Below are 22268 nucleotides of genomic sequence, written 5' to 3'. Positions count from 1 at the left end.
TTAAGTTTAATAGAATAAATTAGTCAAACTTGAATAATTATTTTTAAGCAAAATTTAAACTTCAAAAGCTGGATTCTGCTAAATATTGAATGTGTTAAATATGTTGTATTCTTCCGAACCAATATACCTATCACTAGTATAAAAATAGTGTATAACGTCCAATATTTTTGGCCTTTCACGTCGAATTCGAGAACGACGTCAAATCGGGAGACGTGAAATTGATGTCGAATTTAAAAAATTCAACATTATACGACGTTAATTTAACGTCGAATTTTGAAATACGAGTTAATCAATTTTTTTATTTTTTTAATTAATTGTAATCCTTTTTAACAACTCTATGAAACTTGAAAAGCAGAACTATGAAGGGTAATATAGGATCAACAACAAATAACAATAACAAACAACAAACAAGTTCAATCAAACAAGTTCAACCAAACAACAACAAACAAGTTCAATCAAACAAGTTCAACCAAACAACAACAAACAAATTCAACAAAAAAAAGACAACAAACAAGTTTAATAAATAAGTTCTTCAAAACGAAAACGAAAACTAATCTTCAAAAGGTGGGTTCATCGGAATAAAGTGTTGCCACTAGTGAGAGAGAAAGCAAAATGCGCCTATGAAGAACAAGAACACGAAAATAATCGATGAAAACAAACGAAAATCATACCTAAAGTAGTTAATTAACATGCATTTGTATCAAATGAAAGAAAGATTACATGTGATGGTCGTCAAACTTCGTTCGAGAAAAGTTTGAGCAGAGAAGAGGATCTCGCGCGCTAAGATAAAGTGAATGAATTTTCAATCTCCCGCTCAAATTTTTATTGAATTCACTGGCCTTTTGACGTCTAACGCTCAGACATTCGACGTTTTATATCGTCTTACGTCGAATTATAATTTTAAACGACGCTTAATAATTATATTTATTTACAAAATTGTCACCAGTTATTTTTAACGTTGGTTATTTAGTGATTAAACGTCAAACGCGTGACGTTATACGTTATTTTTTTTATTGGTGTGTTACTGTTGACATTAGGATAAGATACTCACCCTTGAAAAATAGAACACTGGTTTGACGAATTACACTCAAGGTTAATTTAGGCACACAAATTAACAAAATAAACAGATAAGTTTTCTTGTATATTAAAATAATTTTATAGTAGAAGCGAAAAAACTTGTCATCGTACATTATTTTCCGAGCTTGTCATTTATCTCTCTCATTAATTACTACTTGCACATTTTACACACCATTTTTTTCTTCTCCTTTCTTGGTAAGTGTGTTGTTCACAAAATAGTGATTAAATTTTCTTGAAACACTGAAAGAACAGATAAACTAAAACATTATTTTTTTTTTGAAGTGTGATTGATAGAAAGAATTGGAGCTTTTGCCGATAAAATAAAGAAAAAAGTTATTGATTTAAAATTTGGTAAGAGTGTGAGGTGTGAGTTTGAGGAGGCAATGTAACTGTTCATCAATCCCGAAATTGAGGGAATTGAAGGAGACTGGAATATACCAAATGGCAAGAGGCACATTAAAATGGTAATAAAGGAGAAGCAGCCCTAGGATTTCAGTGCCTCAAAAATCAATTTGGAGAGAGAGACCCATCTACTCTTTCCTAGGTGCAACTCTTTTCACCGCTACCTTTCTGCTATCACTCATGTCATCGCTCGTATACCAGTTTAACCTAATCTAATCTAAATTTCATACCATCATTTTTGGTCGTGTCAATTTTCTGGAAAGGTCTTGTCATGTCTCAAGTAATAATAATTGGATCTTTGACTTCACATTTTCATCAAAATCCTTCATTCTCGCCATTAAAAACATCCATTTAACAAATATTCTCAAGCTTTCCGAAATCATGTTTCGAGAAAAAAAACTCTAATTTTACATAGTGACAGTAGTTAACACGGAACTCGTAACATCATCGTTGATTGTGTTAGTGGTTTAGGAGTTAAAAAACATTGTGGTAATGGTAATAATAACCATTTTGGTAGTTTTCCACGTAAAACAAAGGCGTTGTTTTGTTGACTTGGTCTTTTTTCTTAACAAGAAAAGCAAGCAGACACAGACTTTAATCCCATCATGGAAATTAAATTAATTTAATTGACATATAGAAGTTTTGAGTCCGTGCAGATTAACTAGGTTTTGGTGTGTGAAGGGTGAGATAGCATTGATAGTATTTCGTAGAAGAGCGCATTGAATCTCCTTTAATCTGCTTTACCACCTTTTGTTTTTATTGATTCATGGACATGCTTTTTGCAGTGACTCCCCCTTTCAGTAAAAACCCGTTCCTAATACTTGCTCTCCCTCTTTCTCTCCTCCATGGGGTCCCTCTCTAGGGTCTACCAACCTTTTACACCCATCAAAGATCCTACAACATGTTAATTCAGAGACACCCATAAAAGCTTCAAGGTAAGGCTAATTAACCTTCTATTCCTTCAATTCAACCACACAGCTGTCATCCTCTTATACGCACCAGTACTTCTCATACTTTGATTTTATGTTTATAAGGGGGTTTCATTTCAAGTCCTATCAAGATCACACCAAAAATTAAACCCTGTTTATTCTTCCTTCATGCTGCTACCTAGCTACCTCTCTCTAATCTCCTTCCCTTTTTTCTTTCCTTTTCAGCCAATTAATCTTTAACAAAACCAACAAATTAATCTACAACACACCGATCTGAAGCAGCTACCCCAATCCCATATTTCTCGTATTTGTCGATTTGGTCGACATGGACACCAACCAGAACACCACCACAAGTGCATTCACAAATGTGAACACCACTTGGAATCTTGAAAAGATGGAAACAAACGAACAACATCAACATCATGACCATATTATTCTCCAAGTTCAAGACCCTCTTGCTTCTGGGATTTGGTCCAACAACTACCCCCACAGTCACAACCCCAACCTTCTTCAAATGCATCAAACACCCCCCACGACAACCTCGTCCGTTGTGGCCCCACCCTCCTCCTCGGGGTTCCTTGGAGACATACTGGGTGTTCACAGCATGGAAGAAGACGAGGAGCCGGAAGAAGAGCTGGGAGCCATGAAGGAGATGATGTACAAGATAGCTGCTATGCAACCGGTGGACATCGACCCCGCCACCATCCGTAAACCAAAGAGAAGAAACGTTCGCATCAGCGACGACCCTCAGAGCGTGGCTGCACGCCACAGGAGAGAGAGGATCAGCGAGAAAATCCGCATCCTCCAAAGACTCGTTCCCGGGGGAACCAAAATGGACACTGCTTCAATGCTTGACGAAGCCATTCGCTATGTTAAGTTCCTCAAGAGACAAATCAGGTTGCTTCAATCCATTCCTCACCCTTCCCAGCCACCACAATGCATTGGTTTTGCCACCACAAACGCTAGCACCTTGCTATTAGCCCCTTCCTGTGATTGGTCTTTTGCACCAAACGTGTTACTCAGCTCCACCGCCGTGACCGCAGCCACGGCCTCTTCCTCCTCGATGGACATGCCGGCGGGACTCGGATTCGACGGCCATGGCCATGGTTGTGACGGTTCCTCCAGCTTTAACCAGCACGAGGTAATCAGTGAATAATTAGTGGCTGTTGATTAATTAGGTTACATATATAATTATTGTATTGCTTATGTATATGTATCTGTGTATGTTTATGCATGATTGAGAAGTGGTAGTGTATGTTGATGAGTGTTGTTGAGTTTGGGGAAACTAAAGGAAAAGGTTGAAGGAGGAGGTAGAGTAATGTTTTAGGGGAGGGTCATGTGGTGAGGAGAAAGGTTTGTTAGGATATTGTTGACTAAAGGTTCTGTAGAATAATCATAACGGTTGGCTTCGTTACGTAAAGCCATATATATATATATATATAATATATAATATAGAATAGAATAATAATGTGTATGCCAGTTCGGGTGTTGGCCGGAAAGTGTCTTTGGCCGACTCTCTTCCGGGAATAAATTCAACTGTGACGTTTGGAACTATATTCAATAATGAACAATACTGATTTCTGGCTATCTCTCTCTTTGTGTGTGTATATATATATATATATATTAACATTTTTTTCTATTACTTTCTGTGCCCTTTCTCTCTCTCTGTGTGAGCATAATTACATATATACATGCTTATTGGCATGTGTGCCGCATATACACACACGCACTCAACACTGATTTCTACTCCAACAAAACAACTTAACCAGATGTCATACAAGTTTTGTATCTGATAATGTTTTGATGCCTAAAGGGGTCAAAAGAGAAAACTCATGGCGAGACAGATCATAACCTAAAGCTGAAAATCCCACTTTAGATCATGCATTTCTTGTAAACCTTTAATTGCAGCTCATTGTTTCAACAATTGAATGATTTTTGGATTTACATAAAGGAAGTTATCGCTTCAACATTTAGTTGTTTTCATTGTACCTAGATTTCACACACATTTGCATGATCCTACCAACCTTAACCATTGTTAAGGCTACTCTGTGATCAAACATGTCATATCTTTCTTTAAGTTATTTTAAGCATTTTACAGTAAAGTAAAGTGTTAATTTACTTTTTTACCTTTTCAAATATTAAATGTATTCTTCTTTATAATTTTAACTTTTTCATAACTTACGTCCTTAGCAAATTTCTTTATATTACAGTCACTTCTTTCTTTTCAGTGCCATAAAATCAAACACTTAAACAGATGTGGATTATGGATTCAAAACCTAACGGTTTTCGTTTGCACTGAAAAAGAAACCTTCTTCGTCTACCTATGTGCCTTGTTTCTTTTTTATTTTTACCTCATACAAATCATCTTTATCCACTTTTATTGTATGTCTTCTTTCTTAGTGAATAAGAATACAAGGACATTTCCATCCTGGTATGCGTATGGGGGAAAACCTGCATTTGCATGCACATGATCATGCCTCATTTTGTATGTATATATTTTCTGCAAAGTATACTCAGGCCATAGAACTTTTTATGATATTTAATCTATTATTTAGTTTAGTTAATAATTTACTTTGTTGACAACAAAATGCGTAATGGATTTGAACATATATATACATAGTTGGATACATGTAGTAGTATTATAATTATGATATTGGCTGCAAAAAAAATGTGTGTTTAATTAATATATTCAAAATCATATGTCCATTAGCTTTAGAAAGGTTGCTCAGGGAGGTATCTCATTCATCCAGGTACGCATATATATATATATATATATATATATATATATATATATATATATATATATATATATATATATAAAATAGTCATTAATTTCGTCAAAATTATTGAAAGTGTTACTAATGTAATGTTCAATACTCGTAAATGAAATTCACAAACCATATTTAGAATGTGTGATTCTTTTAGTTTTAACTTAATACATGCATTTTAGTAACAGACTTGCTATATATTTCACAAGTTTTATTGAAAAGGGTCTTAATATAAGTTAAGATATAACGAGAGCATTCTATTTAAATAAATATTGTAAGACTTAAATATAGGATTATCTCTCATGAAAAATATTTATTATCTAAAAATATATATTTCATACTAGTTAGTTTCAAATGCTATAAGTGAGTATTAAATCATTTTGCATGGTAATATATTGAATGTTTCTTATTTGTTCTCTTATCACCTTCTTGTTAATATTCACATTGTCCAAAAAAGTACTCGAAACCAGTTTATAGAATTTGAAAAAAAGGACTGGTGCTTGCTTGGATTATTATTTCTATACATATATGACTTGATTTTAGCCCTAAAATATTCTTCTAAGTACAGAGTTTTCTTTGATTTTGGATTTTCTAGTGATTGATATGTGTTATTCCTTTGTTGTACTTTCAAAATAATCAGGATGAAAATTGATTTTGAAGTTTTAGAATATATTAAAAACATTTTTAAAATATCAACCTCTGTATTTTTAATGCTTAACAAAAGATAGCATAAAAAAATCCAACAAGAATCTGGACTTGTTTTTTCTCTATCTTTTTTAGCTCATGCCTCTTCATATTAAAAAAGTGCTTATCATTAACTATATCTTTTTTGGAGACAATAACTAAGTTATATTTTTAAATTTTAAATTTGATTTTGTTTATTTTCTTTTTTCATAAACCTCCCGAATTCTCATTTTCTTATGCAAAATATTTGGGGTTTATGATTATTTTTTGGATACGTAGTTTAAAAAAAAAACTTAGTGAATGTTGAATAAAATTTAAATGATTTTGATTATAATATAAAATTAGGGTTCGAAGAATGAAAAATCTGATATTTTTCTTAAACTTTTGGTCAAAAATTCAATGTTAGTTTTGACTTGAATGAGGTTGAACAAAGTGTGATGATTTAACTAACGAAAAAATTAAATATAACATAATTTGATCATTTTGTCTAGAAGAAAAAGAATAGAGAAACATAATTGACCTAATCTTCAAAATATAGAAAGTAATTAACCAAAAAAACTTGAATGGCCAAAATTATGGTGTAACTTAAAGAAGAAGAATTAAACCTAATACTCATCATAATTCAACAAGAAAATATATACTATGATTTCCTTTAATAAGATAATGAAGATATATCCAAACTAAAATCACACATTTCCCTGTTTCCCATATATGAAATATGACTACTCAAATCAAGGAAATATCTCATATCATCCATAATTTCACTTCATCTCCACTATATACTTCATTTACCATATACATAAACTCCAATACTTACATATCTCTTGGTGTATAATGTAAGAAATATAATGTTTATTTGATATAAAATTTAAAAATAACTATTTTAAATTTTAAAAAGTCTAAACTGTAAATAAAAATGATTGAAGTGTGGGTATTGTACTTTGTAAACATGAAGTTGCAACATTATCTTACAATTTATATAACACAAAAAAAATCTACATAAAGGAAAATAAGTTGTCCATAATATAACTCTTTATATTAGAGATTGTCTTAACATCAACTTCTACACATTTTTATCTCTCAACTATTCATAAAGAAATATTTAGAGAATGCCCTAGATGTGGTCAAAATTCCCACGAGTCAAAATCATCCTTAATTTTAACTTCTATTAATGTGGATATCTAAATATTATACTGTTTTTTGTTGGGTTAATTAGAAACTGCATAACAGAATAAGGTTGAGAACTGAGGATTTTCATATGTTCATTCACTTAGGTTGTGTGAATACAGGTGTTTGTGTGCAGACAATGAATAAGGTGAGTGGATGAAAAACAATGATAAAATCTTGAATTCCATTAAGAGACCAGTGACTAGGTCATTCATTCAATGACTAACAAATCACTTCGAAGAACAAATAGAAAAATCTGTTACTGAATGCCTATAATTGGGTGTTTTGCATAAAATCAGTGGCTGTTAGTTAGATCACTGCTTCTGTCAGTGGCTTTTCCTCTGATGACGGTGCATGTGCTTACCACTATAAATTATATGTTATAGCATTCCCGTTTTAACCCTGCTACTCACTCAATGAATACACAGGTTTTAAGGTTTAAAGAAAACTAAACCCAATGGAAAACACTGTAACATCCATGAAGTTCATTCCTTTACGTTGCACAAAATCTTATACGTTACTTACTTTATGAAGCACTTCTTATACATGAAAAAGATAAAAGTCACCATTTAACATGCATACACCAAAGCTTGTTTACTCAAAAACTATATTTTAATATATTTTCTTTTATGTGTCTTTGTTTTAATGTCTTACGAGACTCTTTGATTTGTTATTACATGAGTAATTTAACAACTACTTGATAAGAATGCAGTTTTAAGGGGACTTCTATATTCTCTCTATCTTACGAGCTCTAATGTTTTAACAACTACTTTGATTTGTTATTACATGAGTAATTTGGGGACATCATGTCTCCAAATTCATCTCACTTTTGTTTTTAAAATTAAGAACCATATATCACATTAGAGCTAATTCTTGGCCATTCCTATTAGTATAAATTAAATTAACTTAACAGTTTAAGTTTCAATCTGACATTCACTTAATTTAACAAAATATCACATCATTAACACAAATTTATATTAGTTCACAGAATGAAAATTCTTAATTAGTAGAACCGATAACAAAAATGAACTTATCACAACTATAATTGAATTGCAAAAGTATAGAGATTATGGTTTAAAATGATGTGCTCTATACTTTGTTACCTCCTAATTGATACAATCTGATTATAAAAGGGTGATAAATGAAATCAGAACCAAAGAAAAAAAAAAAAGAGGAAGAATAGGAAAGAAAAATGTAAGCTAAAGTATCAAAAGATATGATCATAAAAATAAAAAGAAAAGAAAGAAGGAGAAATTTATTAGCTTGTGTGCGTTCTCAAAATCTAGACTAGGATAAAGCTTACAAAAAGATAAATATATATGCCACATATAAAAGTTTTGTTGCAAAATGGTCTTTAAAAAGATGACAAAAAGTTTGATTAAGTCTTAAAAATATACTTACATCATATAAACAAATTAGACTCGACTTATATAAAGTTAAACTTACTAATTTCTACTTTTCTCTCGTGTCTTAAATAATGATATTTAATTTTCACAGATTATATTTTATTTTGCATAAAAATTTCTCCATAAACACTATCGGTTTATTATTGTGTTTTGAAAAGTGTAATAATTATGCATTGTACATGTTAGCATAAAATATTATATTATCTAACCTTCTTTAATTACTAATGTAGACATACTCTCTCTTTGCTTAGAAATAGGTCAAACTTGTAAAAAAAAATATGTCATATAAAATAAGCTTTTAAGAAGATAACACAATAACTCTATTTTCTCGTTTAAAAAAAATCAAATTAAGTTTAGAAGTTTTTATAACAAATAATTAGCCAATCTTGTATCCATCTTTCTTAAACATGCATTCACATGTGAAATCACAACTTTTTATTGAGTTGAATCGTTCGAACTTAAAATTCCACTTACTCGTGCAAAACATAATCTTTTTTTGCTTCATCCAACTTTTTTATGCGGTTTCCTTGATTTTGATTGGCATTTTTCCTTTTTCTTGATAAGTTGTTGAAATTATTTATTATATATACATAATTATTGTGAGTTATTAAGAAAAAAATATGTATTTTTATTTATAAACTTCTGATCATTATACAATTTAAAAGTATGCAATAATTTGTATGTTAGGAGGAAAACAGGAGGAAGACAAATAGACAAAATTGTGAGTGTCTATGGTGAGAAAAGAAAAGAAACTAAGAGAGAGAGAGAGTAAAGAAGAACAAGAAAACAACTCGTGTATCCGGTGCAACTTTATGCAAGAAGCTAGCTTTGAGAAAAGGTATTATTCCAAATACATATATTGGGGTTTCTTCTATATTATTTAGTTATCCACCTTGTTGGTGAAAAGAATGTTTTTTTTAATCCTTGAAAATTCTAAAAGAATGTGTTGTGTATCAATTAATTATTATTATTAGTGGAAGATTTTCTTGAACCACGTCTCATGTATTTTTCCTTTATATTGGGCTTTTTCTACATTAAAATATTTTAGTATGTGTTGGTTTCTCAAATTTTTGTATTATGCATTTCATTCTTTTACATATTATTTATATAAAGAATAATTAATGTGGATTTTGTCTTCACTTGTTACATTATTATTATTATTATTATTATTATTATTATTATTATTATTATTATTATTATATAAATAATCCTCGAAACAAATAGAAAAATTCATGGGTTAAATATATTTTTAGTCCCTAAACAATCAAGCGAATTTGTTTTTAGTCTCTTTTCAAACTTTGGTACACTCTGATCATTCTCCTTAAGGAAACTATAATTTTTCGTCTTCCAAACCCAACGACGTTAAAAATCAGCTAAGGTGGTTGATGGTGTGCCACGTTATTTTTTTTCTCACACCGAATCAATTTTTCCCACCTTTTCTCCATCTTTCTCCCTCCCTCTCCCTCAATCTTCTCCTTAAACTCCTTCTCAGAAATCGTCACATACTTCAATCTCTTCACCGCCCCCATCGGCCCTGCCTCAAGGATTGCATTCAAACCTCGACAATGGCCGCAATTTAAAATCTCAGTGATAACCAATAAGCAAGTAAAATTGAACCAGATCAACCATCACTTGTTACATGCATTGCAGGAAGTGCGAAAAACGTGAAGAATGGATTAAGCGAAGAGCGTTATGACCTGGCCACCGGAAATCCTGAGAAGAGCGCGTCTCACGCATGAATCCATGGCTTCGAAAACCCCCATCTGGTTCCGCATGAGTTCTCCGACTGTTAATTATCGCTTCGGCTTTCCATGGCCCGAACCGGAGCCAGGACTCTTTCTGGAGCCCGAACCAGGCGATTTCAAGCTAAAGGCCTTCATGGAGTTGCTGGCGGCGATAGAAGTGATGGATCGCGGGAGTGCTTGAGAGTTCGGCGAGTTCTAGCTGTGGGAATTGGCGGAGGAGTGATTAGGGATGGAACTGAGCGGCTTGCCGGAGGAGGTGCGGCAGGTGGCAACGAAGATCTCGAAGGCTGTTAAGGAAAGGTCGGAATCGGAAAGGTTGGCGGCGAGTTGGCCGAGCGGAATTGGAATGAAGATCTTCTAAATCAATTCAATCTTCCTTCCTCTAGAACCTTAATATTCACTTATATCTTTCTATTCTTTTTATTTCATTTTTTTTCTCTGACTTTCTCGTAAATTTTGGCTTGCTTTCTTCAATTTCTACTTTCTAACATATTTAATTGCATCGTGTATAACAGAAGAAAAAAAATAATTTACATGCGGCTAGAGCGTTCGATTTGGAAGATTTGCTCAAGGCTTCGGCAGAGGTTTTGGAGAAAAAGACTTTCGGGACGGCGTATAAGGCGGTGCTTGAGGCAGGGTCGATGATGGTGGTGAAGAGATTGAAGGATGTGACGATTTCTAAGAAGGAGTTTAAGGAGAAGATTGAGGGAGAGGGAGGGAGAAAAGTTGGAAAAAGTTGATTCGGTGTCAGCTGATTTTTAAAGCCGTTAGTTTTGGAGGACGAAAAATTATAGTTTACTTAACGAGAATAATCAAAGTGTATCAAAGTTTGAAAGAGACTAAAAACAAATTCGTTTGATAGTTTAGGAACTAAAAACATATTTAATTCAAAAATTTATAGTATAATCTTTTTAACTGAGGTTATAGATAACTAAATCCTAAAATTTGTTGATAACTTTAGTTTTATCGATAAATTTATCTTCATTCGTAAAATCTATATCAGTAATTAAAAAAATTCTTGTAATACTTATTAAGAAAAAATGTCTATTTTGAAAGATTGTGATAGATATTAAATTGTAACGAACTCCTAAATATTTTAACCCCCAAAAGATGTTTTGGATTTATAAATTGGATATATGAGTCAAGAAATAAAATAAAATGTTTAATTTTGTTTCTTTTGCAAACGATCTCTTTCTCTCTGTTTTTATATAGTTTATATTATTTTTGTAAGTTTGAAGCTGTTTTCACTAATTATAATCCAACAAAAGCTTAGAACTAAAAAGGAGAAAAAAGAAAAGGCTTGCAACATTGTTAAACAAACATGATTTATTAGGTAGTAAGTGAATCAAGTTTAATATGAGATTTACACATGTGAAGAACCTTAATCATGATAATCACAAACTTGAAGTTCAATAAATAAAAAGAATACCTTAAACAAGGATTTACATTCAACACTAACAAAGTGAAGTAAAGGTCAACCCATGTCATGGAGGTGTAGCCTAATGAGTCACTAGAACTCCCATCCTAACAAAGAGCATACCTATATAATTTTATCTACCAATAATTCTGTTTTTTTTAATAGTTTGTGTTATGAGTTTATCTAATACTTCTACACTTGACTTGTTATTAAGCAGTAGAAACAAAAACTAGTAATTGCAGAATAATTATTAAATTCCTAAACTCTATTTTTAGAATATCTAATACATTTTTAAAATTAATTTTTGAAACTAAAAAATATTTCAGAAATTAGTTTTAGAAAAGGGATGTAATAAAAAGATCAAATTAAAAACACGAAATTTAGGGAGGTGAATTTAACAATGATCTCAATAGAAAACTCAACCATACACTCAATAATTCAATCCAGGTTAATTATAAAAAATTATAACTGGGTTCAGCGGATTGAAGAATTAGACAAATTCAGTTTACATATATTAGACCAACCAATCTTTTTCTTTTCTTTTTCATTGCAAAACAAATGTATCATTCTATATTATAAATTCTATGAATGAACAAGAGAAAAACAGTGTTTTACTTCCTCTTAAATTAAAATAAAATTTAATTATTTTCTTAATCTTTTCTCCTATATCTTCTTTGTTGTTTTCCTGTCTTTTATTTCTTATTTGCATGTAAACTAAATTTGTGACCACATTGTTGTTTTGAATTAGTGAGTAATAACGCGTTTAGATTTGATTGTCAACCATGATGTCAACATAGTGTCCACTTTCCAGCTATGGCATATCTACTAACCACTACATTTTTCTTTTAATAAAAACATATGTTGGGATCACAGCTAGTGTGAGGTTTATGTATATATAAAATAAAATTAATTTATATACAAATTGATATATAGAAAAAATTTTATATTTTTATAAAATTTTCTTTTAATGCACGGATATAGAAAAAAAGCATTTTATTTCTCTCTTTTAAAAAATTCACAAAATTTATTAATCATATGAACAATAAGAATTAAAATTTAAAATAAAAATTTCCTACCCATCACTATTAGTAGTCTTCATTATAACTTTTTTTTTACTTTTTACTTTTAAAATAACAATATTTTCTTTTCTAAACTATTTATTAAAATTCTCACTTATATAGTAAAGAGAAATCAATATGGAAATTACTTTAAAAATTAAAATATACTTAGTCAATTTTATTATTTTAATTTAGAATGAGAAAAGTATTATTAATCAAAATACTTAATAATTAATAATCATTAATAAGTTGTTGGAATGCTTGTTAAACAAACTCAAGTTTTTTTAATTATTACAAGTTAAAAATACTTCTTAGAAATTACCAATTTTTTTTCTTTTTTTAATCAACCTATCTATCCCATAATTACACAGTTCTCTACATTATTAAAAAAAAAGAAAAAAAAATAAAGAAAGAGAGAGAGTGATTAAATGTCTCAGAGTACCTAACACCACTGAGGGAGTTCTGATGAAACATGTTATGTTCTGTGGCCAACAATGTCATAATAATGTACACAACAACTCTTCTCCTTCTGTCCTTGGACTTTGATTTTTCTGTATTTCCATACTTTATCCATTTTTGGCATCTGGGTTTCTTTCTTCTTTCGCCAAAATCGAATCTTTCTCATCTGGGTCACTCTATTTGCCCTTTCAACTTACTCATAGGTTGCGTACCGTGATGGCTCTGTTCTGTCACAATGAGTAGTGCTCTGAATAAGACCATTTCTTTCAACAAAACCTATTCCGTCAATCGAAGGTCCCTCGCCATTGGAAGTCCCAGAGGCAGTCTTAACAACACCAACAACAACCGCTTCGGATGTGTCTCTCTCAGGTTTCAGGTTCTTATCATCATTGTCTCTGTTCTTTCCTTCTTTGTAGCCGGAGGTGGCTACATGTACGTCCTTCCAAACCTTAGCCAAGCGTTTTCCAATGTTCAAGTTTTTTCATCTGAACATAACAATAGATCAGTGAGAGATTGTGATGTGTTTGATGGAAGCTGGGTGCGGGTTCAAGATCACCCTTTGTATAATGCCACAGAGTGCCCTTTCGTAGAAAGGGGATTCGACTGTTTAGGGAATGGGAGGAGTGACAGGGATTATCTTGGATGGAGGTGGAAGCCTAGGAGTTGTGAGATTCCAAGGTTTGATGTGCTTGGTGTGTTGGAAATGTTGAGAAGCAAAAGGGTTGTTTTTGTCGGGGATTCAATGAGTAGGACTCAGTGGGAGTCTCTGATTTGCATGCTCATGACTGGTGTTGAAGATAAGAGAGGTGTTTATGAAGTGAACCGGAATCAGATAACAAAGAAGATCAGGTTCTTAGGGGTTCGGTTCAGTGCCTTCAATTTCACCATTGAGTTTTTTCGCTCGGTTTTCCTGGTGCAGCAGGGCAGGATGCCTAGACATGCACCAAAAAGGGTCAAATCCACACTCTTATTGGACAAGTTGGATGATATAAGTGACCAGTGGGTGAATTCAGATATTCTGATATTCAATACTGGGCATTGGTGGGTTCCATCTAAGCTTTTTGATATGTAAGTTTCCCTTCTCTTTCACATTTTAATGTTAACCTGCTACCCAAGTGTTGCTATGTGTTACTGTGAGGATATCTACTATAGTTCATTCTAATTTCATTGCCATGCTTTTCAGCTTTCACTGTTTTTCTTATCATTTGTTTATCAGTGGCTTTTGTTTTGGGACAAAATTTAGATCAAGTTATTTTATGTCCTTGTTCTCAAATCAAATGTGACATGTGGCTGTCCTTCCCAGCATTAAATGGCCTTCACTAAATAAATATTGCATTTTAAAAAAATGCATGTCTTGGTTTGATTTCAGAAGAACAGAAGGAACTTGATTTAAGTTATGTCCTTTATTTTAAGGGGAAAAAACTTTTCCCCGATGATACAAAGCTTTTGTAGCAGTTAACCTAATTGTTCACAATAGTAGCTATTGTTCTCTTATTTGCTTCATGATGGAAGCCTTGTAGGCTTGCAAGATTGGTGAATCTTTCCACTACAAGTTCAAGGACATATATGATGAAGGAGGAGAAAGAACCTTGCACTTAGGTGGTGGGTTTTCTGGATTGTTTTTTGGTGAGGTTATGATTCGGTCAAACTATAGAAAGGTAGAGAAAGGTGGTGCTTGGTTCGTCAAGATGGATTTGGTATGATTCTTGGAAGGACAGGGTTGGTTCTTGGTTGCAGAAGCTAAAGGTGATGATAGGATGAGTTCTAACATGAAACTAATTGGAATTGGATGAATCTTGTTAGGTTATGATGCGGATTGAATAGGGAAGGCAATGATGTACTTGGCTTGAATTGTAGGAGTGATTTGAGTGGTGTAAGCCCAAAAGGCCGTGAGCTAGGAAGAAACTTGTTGGTTTCTTGAATCTTGCTATAGTTTGGTAAATAAGCTTTTGGTTAGAAAATTGTGTAACGTGTAGGAGTGATGATTCTTGAAATAGATAGGTGTGGTATGCTATGGCTAAACAAGGATCTCAAGCGAAGGAGAGATAGGTCAAAAGAGACTAAGAGAAAGAAGGAAAGACCAGAAGAGAAGGTTTACCTTTGAGAACAAGATTGGCTTCAAGATTTAAGCACAAAGTTGGGGAACTTTGACAAGGTAGGGGCCACTCCTCTTTGGAGATAAGCAACACTTAGGAGGTTCACTACATGGTATGTCACCTAAGATATGAGCTCTCTAAGAAAAGAAGAAGAATCATACTCTTCACCAAATTCCTAAGTTTTCATTCCATTAAAAGTTATCTCAAGAGTTGTCCTTATATAGGAGAAGGTAGGCGTGTGAGGTTGTGGTCAAAGATATCCCTTCCCATTTCTTTTTAAACCTTATAACCAAACAAAGCTATGCTAAGAACAGTACAAGCACACCAGGCTAAGCTAGCCAAATCCTATGATCCTAAGAAGAGAGGATTAACACCAAGTAATACTAAGTATGTATAGAAAGAGGTATTATTATTCCTATCTACACTAATCCTAAGAGTCCTCGTGTCTTTGTTGGTTTGATGAAGCTCCTCCTCATGCTCCTTAGCCTTGCTTCTAGTTAAGACACCCCTAGAATCTCTGCATATCTCTCGGACTTCTCTTCTCCTTGTCTTGATCTTTGACGGTACTTCTTGGAGCTACTTCTGTTTGTGTGGGCTCCTTTTAGTCCGTGGTGGCATCACTTCATGGCCATACCAATGACCAACTTATTCCAGTTGGTGAAGTCACCTCATCTGTACGGATCATTTTGATTGAAAACCAAAATTTTCAAACTCACGATTCAATATGATATCCAATTTAATATATTTTTTTTCCAATATCCTTCTTGGTCTCTGTCTACCCTCTCGTTATTAAAATCCATACAATTGAAAATACATAGACTACTAAATTTTTTTTACCAGAAGTCTGCCTCACCCAGTTAAATTGTATCCCTTGGACTCTGGAGATTATTACTGTGATTCTTGCCTCCGCATTTTTTGAGAATAGAGGCTAGTTATACTTGAAATTTTGCTTGTTCTTAGTGTGGCACATGACTATGTTTTGTTCTTTAAATTTCTAACTTAAGATATATTTGACACCACTTTTAGAAAATTTATTCAACTTAACACAGTTTTAACTGGTGCGGCTTAACCTTCTGTTAATCTGCACATAGTTTACTGCTTTTACAAACCTTCTGAGCCTTGCAATTCATCAGAAAAACTGAATTCAATCATGCTTAATTGCATATTCTTTTTACTTTCCCATTATGACTACCATCTAAATATTACAGTTGGACTTTTCTAGGAAAGATATCTCATTTCCTAAAGAGAGAGAAGGATGGAGGGAAGAGTTTTGCTACATAACCTGAGACCATCCTCTCTGTTAGTGGGAGTTGTGGGTAGTTTCAGGTTGGATTAAGATATGTACTACATTATGTCCATATTCTATTTTCAGATAGAACGCAGTTATCCCATCTTGACATCTATTTTAATATTTGTAGTTAATTTAGTTCATTTGTAGTTATCCTCTTTTTATGCAATTGCTATAGTTTAAAATTAAATTCAGGAGTACTTCATTGCTGAACATAGCCTATGTTATATCATGCAAAATTGGGCGACATCGAAACCATCATAATAGAGATTTTGGTTCCATATGCATATCCTCATTTGAATGTTCCAAACTCTCTGGATAAGCTCTCTGTCAGCTTACCTGTTGGATGGGAATAGCATGTGGGTATTGTTTGTAACCATAATTTTGTATAAATCGAATATAACTCATGATCAGAAAATGTTGTATTAGCGGAACTTAGGTGTGGTGAAATTAATTGGTGGAGGGTTAGGTAAAAAGAAATGGAATGGAGTCTACTTTTCATTCTGAAAGTATCAGTGGTCAGACTTTTAAAATTAACTTCCATTTGCTTCTCAATTAAAAGCAGAAAACTGTTGTAAACATATGATGTTAATAGAAACCAACTGTGTGACTCCCGAACTACCCAAAGCCTGAAGTTCCATAGAGATGAAATTCTCTGCCCAGACTTCACAGCCCTAAAGCTGATTGCAAGAGAATTATGATCCCCTCTTTTACCTACACTGTGCTGAAAACCATTTTTTCCAAATAGGGTTGGAAATAAGTCAGGCTACCCAGAGCCACCCACTGAAAGCTAGTCTTGGCTTAACCTATTTAGAAAAAATGCTAAGCTTGAACTTAAAAGGCCTTTTAGCTAAGATGCTCAAGCTATTCAGTTTTATAAAACCTACCAGACTTTATTGACCACACTGTTTATAACAGGGCTGATTCTTAATAAAATATTAATATTTATTATATAGTATTACATCATTACTGTAACACCTAAACCTTTATGTTCCTTACTTGAATTAGTTTTAATATTTTGTTAGATGTGATAGGTTCAGTTGTTTTAACCATCACTAGTATGATAGGAAGGTAGTTTATTATACAATAAATCTGTTTTGTGATAGACTTTTTAACACAGGAATTTATGGGTTTTTTCAGTGATAGGTTCATTTAGTCCACAAGTCTATTAGCCAGTTTAAAGCTTTGTAATCAATAAAGGTCAAGCCAGACTGTAGGCTTTTGATCTGACATATACCTTCCAGATTCTAGGCTTTTGATCTGGCTCATTAACCAACTGATTTTCCCAATCAGGCCTAACAGATTCATTATTCATTAAATGTTCATTCACTTGCTTTTTGATTTCTCATTGTTATGCAGAATCTGCGTTTTTGGATTCTTAATTTTTTTTTTCTGTTCTTTGTAAAATGGTCCTCTTCTTTCTTTCAACAGGGGCTGTTATTTCCAGGTTGGAAGCTCTCTTAAACTTGGGATGTCAATTCCTGCTGCCTTTAGAATAGCACTTGAAACTTGGGCATCATGGGTTGAGAGAGAGATTAGTAAAAATAGAACACGCATCTTCTTTAGGACTTTTGAGCCATCTCACTGGAGGTACCTACTTTACTGTTAACATGATTTTCTATTTAAGCATGTCTATCTTTTCTTTATATAGTATATATTTATTAGAAAGTGGGTTTTAAGCCTAACTCAACCCCACAAAACCGGCTTGTAAGGTGAGGTTTGCACCTCACTTATATATTATAAATTGGTCTTATCTCTAGTCGATGTGGGACTTCCAACACACCCTCTTCACGCCGAGGTATAGACATCTCGTGCGTGATAGTAGAAATTGGGTGGTCCAATAACGGCCCGATTGCGGGTGGAATAGAAGAATAGAATGCCCACTTAGAACTCGCTAGGATAGGCACTAACCATGGCTCTGATACCATATTGAATATAGTGAAAAACTATATTTGGATTAATCTCCCTTGTGTAAAATACACACATAGGGTTCTCTATTTATAATAAAAGAAATATGGGCTAAGCCCAAAATACAAAAGAGAAATAATAACAAACTAACTAAAAGATAAAAGATATAATATATCTAACATGCTATTGAATATAGTGAAAAACTATATTTGGATTAATCTCCCTTGTGTAAAATACACACATAGGGTTCTCTATTTATAATAAAAGAAATATGGGCTAAGCCCAAAATACAAAAGAGAAATAATAACAAACTAACTAAAAGATAAAAGATATAATATATCTAACACTCCCCCTCAAGCTGGAGCATACAAATTGTATGAACTAAGCTTGGAATAGATGAACTCAGTGTTGAACTAGATGATTTGTCTTCAAGAGTGTGAGGCAAACATAGATGGACTAACAGCAGCTTGTGAAACTTCAACTTCAAAAGTGGATGAAGAAGAGCAGTGGTGGACAATGACAAACTACAAGGACTGATTCCCAATCAATGATGGATGAGTGACGGGATCAACAGTGGTAGCTGAAAGTTAAGAGCTACAAAACTGCAGGGACTACACTAAATCCTCATCAATGATGGATGGGTGATGGGATCAACAGTAGTAGCTGAAATCTACAAAACTGCAGGGACTACACCCATATATATGTGACTTGTAGTGTTGTCTTGGAACCATACTCCCCCTCACTGTAGGGACTAAATTGCCATTACTGACTGATGGGGCCTGCAGGGACTAAATTGCCATCACTGACTGATGGGGCCTGCAGGGACTAAATTGCCTTCACTGATTGATGGGGCCTGTAGTGGCTGGAAGCGACAAAACTACAGGGACTGCCATCACTAACTGACGAGGTGATGGGGGCCTACAGTGGTTGGAAGCATACGGCGCCTGGACAGCGGCAAACGGCGCGACAGCGGCAAACGGCGCGACAGCGGCAAACGGCGCGACAGCGGCAAACGGCGCGACAGCGGCAAACGGCGCGGAGCTGAGAAGTGGCTCTTGAAACCGGCGTGGTTGGCCGTCGCTCGAAGAGACGGTCTAGATCCGAAGGTCACCTGTCGAAACTGTGATGGTGGCCGGCGGTGGCGACGGCGACAACAGCGGCGACGACGGTGGCCGGCCGCGGACAGAGGTTGGAAGCGGACAGTGGCTGGCGATGGTCGACAGTAGAGGCGACTGGCTGCACTGGTATTGACTGTGGCACAAATTTAAGAAGAAGAGAAAGGGCTGCCCACTGAAATTTTAGGGCTGCCCACTGAAATTTTAGGGGCTGCCCGCGGCCATGGCGGCTGGCCGCCGGCAGACAGCAGAGACCCCGGAAGAAGATCAGAGAACCTGCTCTGATACCATATTAGAAAGTGGGTTTTAAGCCTAACTCAACCCCACAAAACCGGCTTGTAAGGTGAGGTTTGCACCTCACTTATATATTATAAATTGGTCTTATCTCTAGTCGATGTGGGACTTCCAACAATATTATTGCTTAAAATTATTCCTTTCCATGGTAAAACCTTTTTAACCTAAGTTAGAACTATGCCTATCATTCCCACCGCCCCAAATATATACTTACATGTAACTTTGCTCAGTTTATAGGAATTTTTATTCATGCACTGGGATTTCTTATCTTTGAAATCTCACTTCAAAAGTTATTGATCCAGCCTTTATGGTTGATGCAGTGATCTTACCCGTAGAATTTGCAATGTGACACAGTACCCAACATTAGAAACTGATGGAAGGGATCAAAGCTTGTTTTCAGATACAATTTTAGACGTTGTAAAGAATGTTACTATTCGTATAAATGCTCTCCATGTTACTTCTATGTCTGCTTTCCGGAGTGATGCACATGTTGGTAATTGGAGTGACAATTCATCTATTCAAGATTGTAGCCATTGGTGTCTTCCTGGAGTACCTGATATGTGGAATGAAATTATCCTGTCCCAACTTTTTTCTGAATCTGAAATTCCTTTTCAACAAATTGAATCAATCGGTAAGTTCAGTTATCTTCTGATACACTTTAATTTTTGAGTTTTGCGTGGGAGTATGTGGTATGATTTAAACATATTCATGACCGGCTAACATGTACAAACTTGGCATGACTTTTATCGATTGAGTCACTCCCCATATGTTTTGGAATTAGACATACATTCCTTGAGTTGACCTATGCGCATTAGAGTATCTATGTCCGCCTATGATGCACAGACACTATATGTGTATTGGATATACGTCGATACACTTATTATGAAAATAATAGGATACGACGTGATATATGCATATTGAAAAGTAAGCAAAATTCTTAAAAACATGATAATAAATATATGATTACTATTGTGTGAATCCAAATTGAATCAAATGTACTAAACATTGTCAAAATAAAAAGTTATAAATTATTGTATTTGTTTACTATCCACTATCTTGGGGTAGACCAGTATTATAAAAGTATTTACTGTTTTATAGATTAGATACTTATTAATAAGTATTTGTAAGGTATCCTAAAGTATCTGATATGGATATATATCAGACATGGATATGCGACACAAACTGAAGTATCATGAGTACTCATATTAATAAATCAATATTAGTCATACAAGCAGTTAGCAATCACTTAATTATTTGTCTAAACATCGTTGGTTAACATAGATGTTACTATTATTATATTATTGTAAAAGAGTTGTCAATTAATGGTATATAAAAGAAGAATTGTCAAAACATAGTTTCCCTTGTCATATATACAGTGCAGTAAAGAGATTTTTTTCCCTTCTCTTAAGTCGGATGAATTTAGTTATAACTTTTCTTTTAGGTTAGATGTTATACATGTAACTTAGTTATGACTTTTTTTAGGTTGGATGTCTCAGAGAGAATATTTTTCTTATACCTTCTAGTGCTTCATCGTTTTTAGAAAAAAATACATTTCACGTATTTTATTTATGGGTGCAGATTAGAGAGACTAACACTCTTAGTCGTTGCAAGCGTACCTCAAATTCTGATGCCTCCTAAGAAGTATGGATCGGATTCTAATACCATAAATCTGAAGCCATCTCATTCTTCAATTTTGAACTCTGCCATCGACCATGGTTTTCTTCAACACTCAAATGTACCAGGTTTTGTAAAAGTATGGTCCAATTACACATAACAGCTTGTTAAAACAAATTAAACAGGAAGCAATTCTTTAATTTGCCAATTCTTTGTATATCAGTAAAGGTATTGTCTGAGATGCATGTCATGATTTTTGGTTTTGGTCATGACAATACTGTTCTGCATAGGAAAAAGTGAAGGAGAAGGAAAGTACAGATCAATCAATTTCTTTTTTTCTTTTCAGATTCCGTCTTAATTATGTAATTGCTCTTTATTCAAATGGATTTGTGTTTAAATCCTTGCTTCACTTGGATGCGGTTTCTCACTTTTTCTATCGGCCTTGCGAAAAATGGAGGCACGGCACCATTTGACAGGATCAATCATGGGATCACCCCTATTCAGAATTTCAGACACTTCATGTTCGTATCTATATATGTTTTTCACTCAATACATTGCGTTTGGAACAATCAAAGATTGTGTGGAGACCCATCCAGTCAATTGTAAATATGGATAAATCGACATGTTTTAGAATATTTGACATCTTTGGAAAACAAAAAATCGGTGGACAATCTGGATACACAATGTAAAATCCAATTACAGTCCATAAAAGGTACTGTGTACATTCCCACAGATCGACATATATCAGTTTCTGAATCTATGTTTCGATGGGACATTTATTTCGTTTCGCATTTGGAACATGATCATCTTTAGGAAATGTTTATTCTTATTTTACAATATA

General features: G+C 33.8%; 2 protein-coding genes across 4 annotated transcripts; both read left to right on the top strand.

The window, feature by feature from the left end:
• Positions 1–2270: 2270 nt before the first annotated feature.
• Positions 2271–9382, top strand: LOC124836892 (uncharacterized). 2 transcript variants are annotated; one of them, XM_088111103.1, is made up of 2 exons: positions 2271–3549; positions 9121–9382. In XM_088111103.1, the coding sequence occupies exons 1-2, from the start codon at positions 2734–2736 to the stop codon at positions 9169–9171; spliced, it is 867 nt and encodes a 288-aa protein (XP_087967229.1). In that variant the 5' UTR covers positions 2271–2733; the 3' UTR covers positions 9172–9382. The 2 variants fall into 2 exon arrangements, with proteins under 2 accessions (XP_087967229.1, XP_087967231.1); XM_088111105.1 differs by lacking the exon at positions 9121–9382 and having other exon boundaries at positions 2274–3996.
• Positions 9383–13103: 3721 nt separating this feature from the next.
• On the top strand, positions 13104–21836 carry LOC124836882 (protein trichome berefringence-like 7). 2 transcript variants are annotated; one of them, XM_047312124.2, is made up of 4 exons: positions 13105–14180; positions 17928–18086; positions 20134–20444; positions 21392–21836. In XM_047312124.2, the coding sequence occupies exons 1-4, from the start codon at positions 13348–13350 to the stop codon at positions 21394–21396; spliced, it is 1308 nt and encodes a 435-aa protein (XP_047168080.1). In that variant the 5' UTR covers positions 13105–13347; the 3' UTR covers positions 21397–21836. The 2 variants fall into 2 exon arrangements, with proteins under 2 accessions (XP_087959475.1, XP_047168080.1); XM_088103349.1 differs by lacking the exon at positions 20134–20444 and having other exon boundaries at positions 13104–14180.
• The last annotated feature ends 432 nt before the right edge of the window (positions 21837–22268 follow it).

The sequence above is a fragment of the Vigna umbellata genome, chromosome 1, assembly GCF_029865625.1.
Source record: "Vigna umbellata cultivar VRB3 chromosome 1, Vumbellata_1.0, whole genome shotgun sequence".
Classification (NCBI taxonomy): domain Eukaryota; kingdom Viridiplantae; phylum Streptophyta; class Magnoliopsida; order Fabales; family Fabaceae; genus Vigna; species Vigna umbellata.
This window is presented reverse-complemented; position numbering and strand designations above follow the sequence as displayed.

Excerpts from the sequence above, each read along its gene's own strand:
- LOC124836892 (XM_088111103.1), top strand. The coding sequence starts at position 2,734 with ATGGACACCAACCAGAACACCACCACAAGTGCATTCACAAATGTGAAC. Across the intron at positions 3,550-9,120 it reads CCAGCTTTAACCAGCACGAG|GAGGAAAACAGGAGGAAGAC; the intron begins GTAATCAGTGAA and ends TTTGTATGTTAG.
- LOC124836882 (XM_047312124.2), top strand. The coding sequence starts at position 13,348 with ATGAGTAGTGCTCTGAATAAGACCATTTCTTTCAACAAAACCTATTCC. Across the intron at positions 14,181-17,927 it reads CCATCTAAGCTTTTTGATAT|GGGCTGTTATTTCCAGGTTG; the intron begins GTAAGTTTCCCT and ends TTCTTTCAACAG. Across the intron at positions 18,087-20,133 it reads TTTGAGCCATCTCACTGGAG|TGATCTTACCCGTAGAATTT; the intron begins GTACCTACTTTA and ends TGGTTGATGCAG.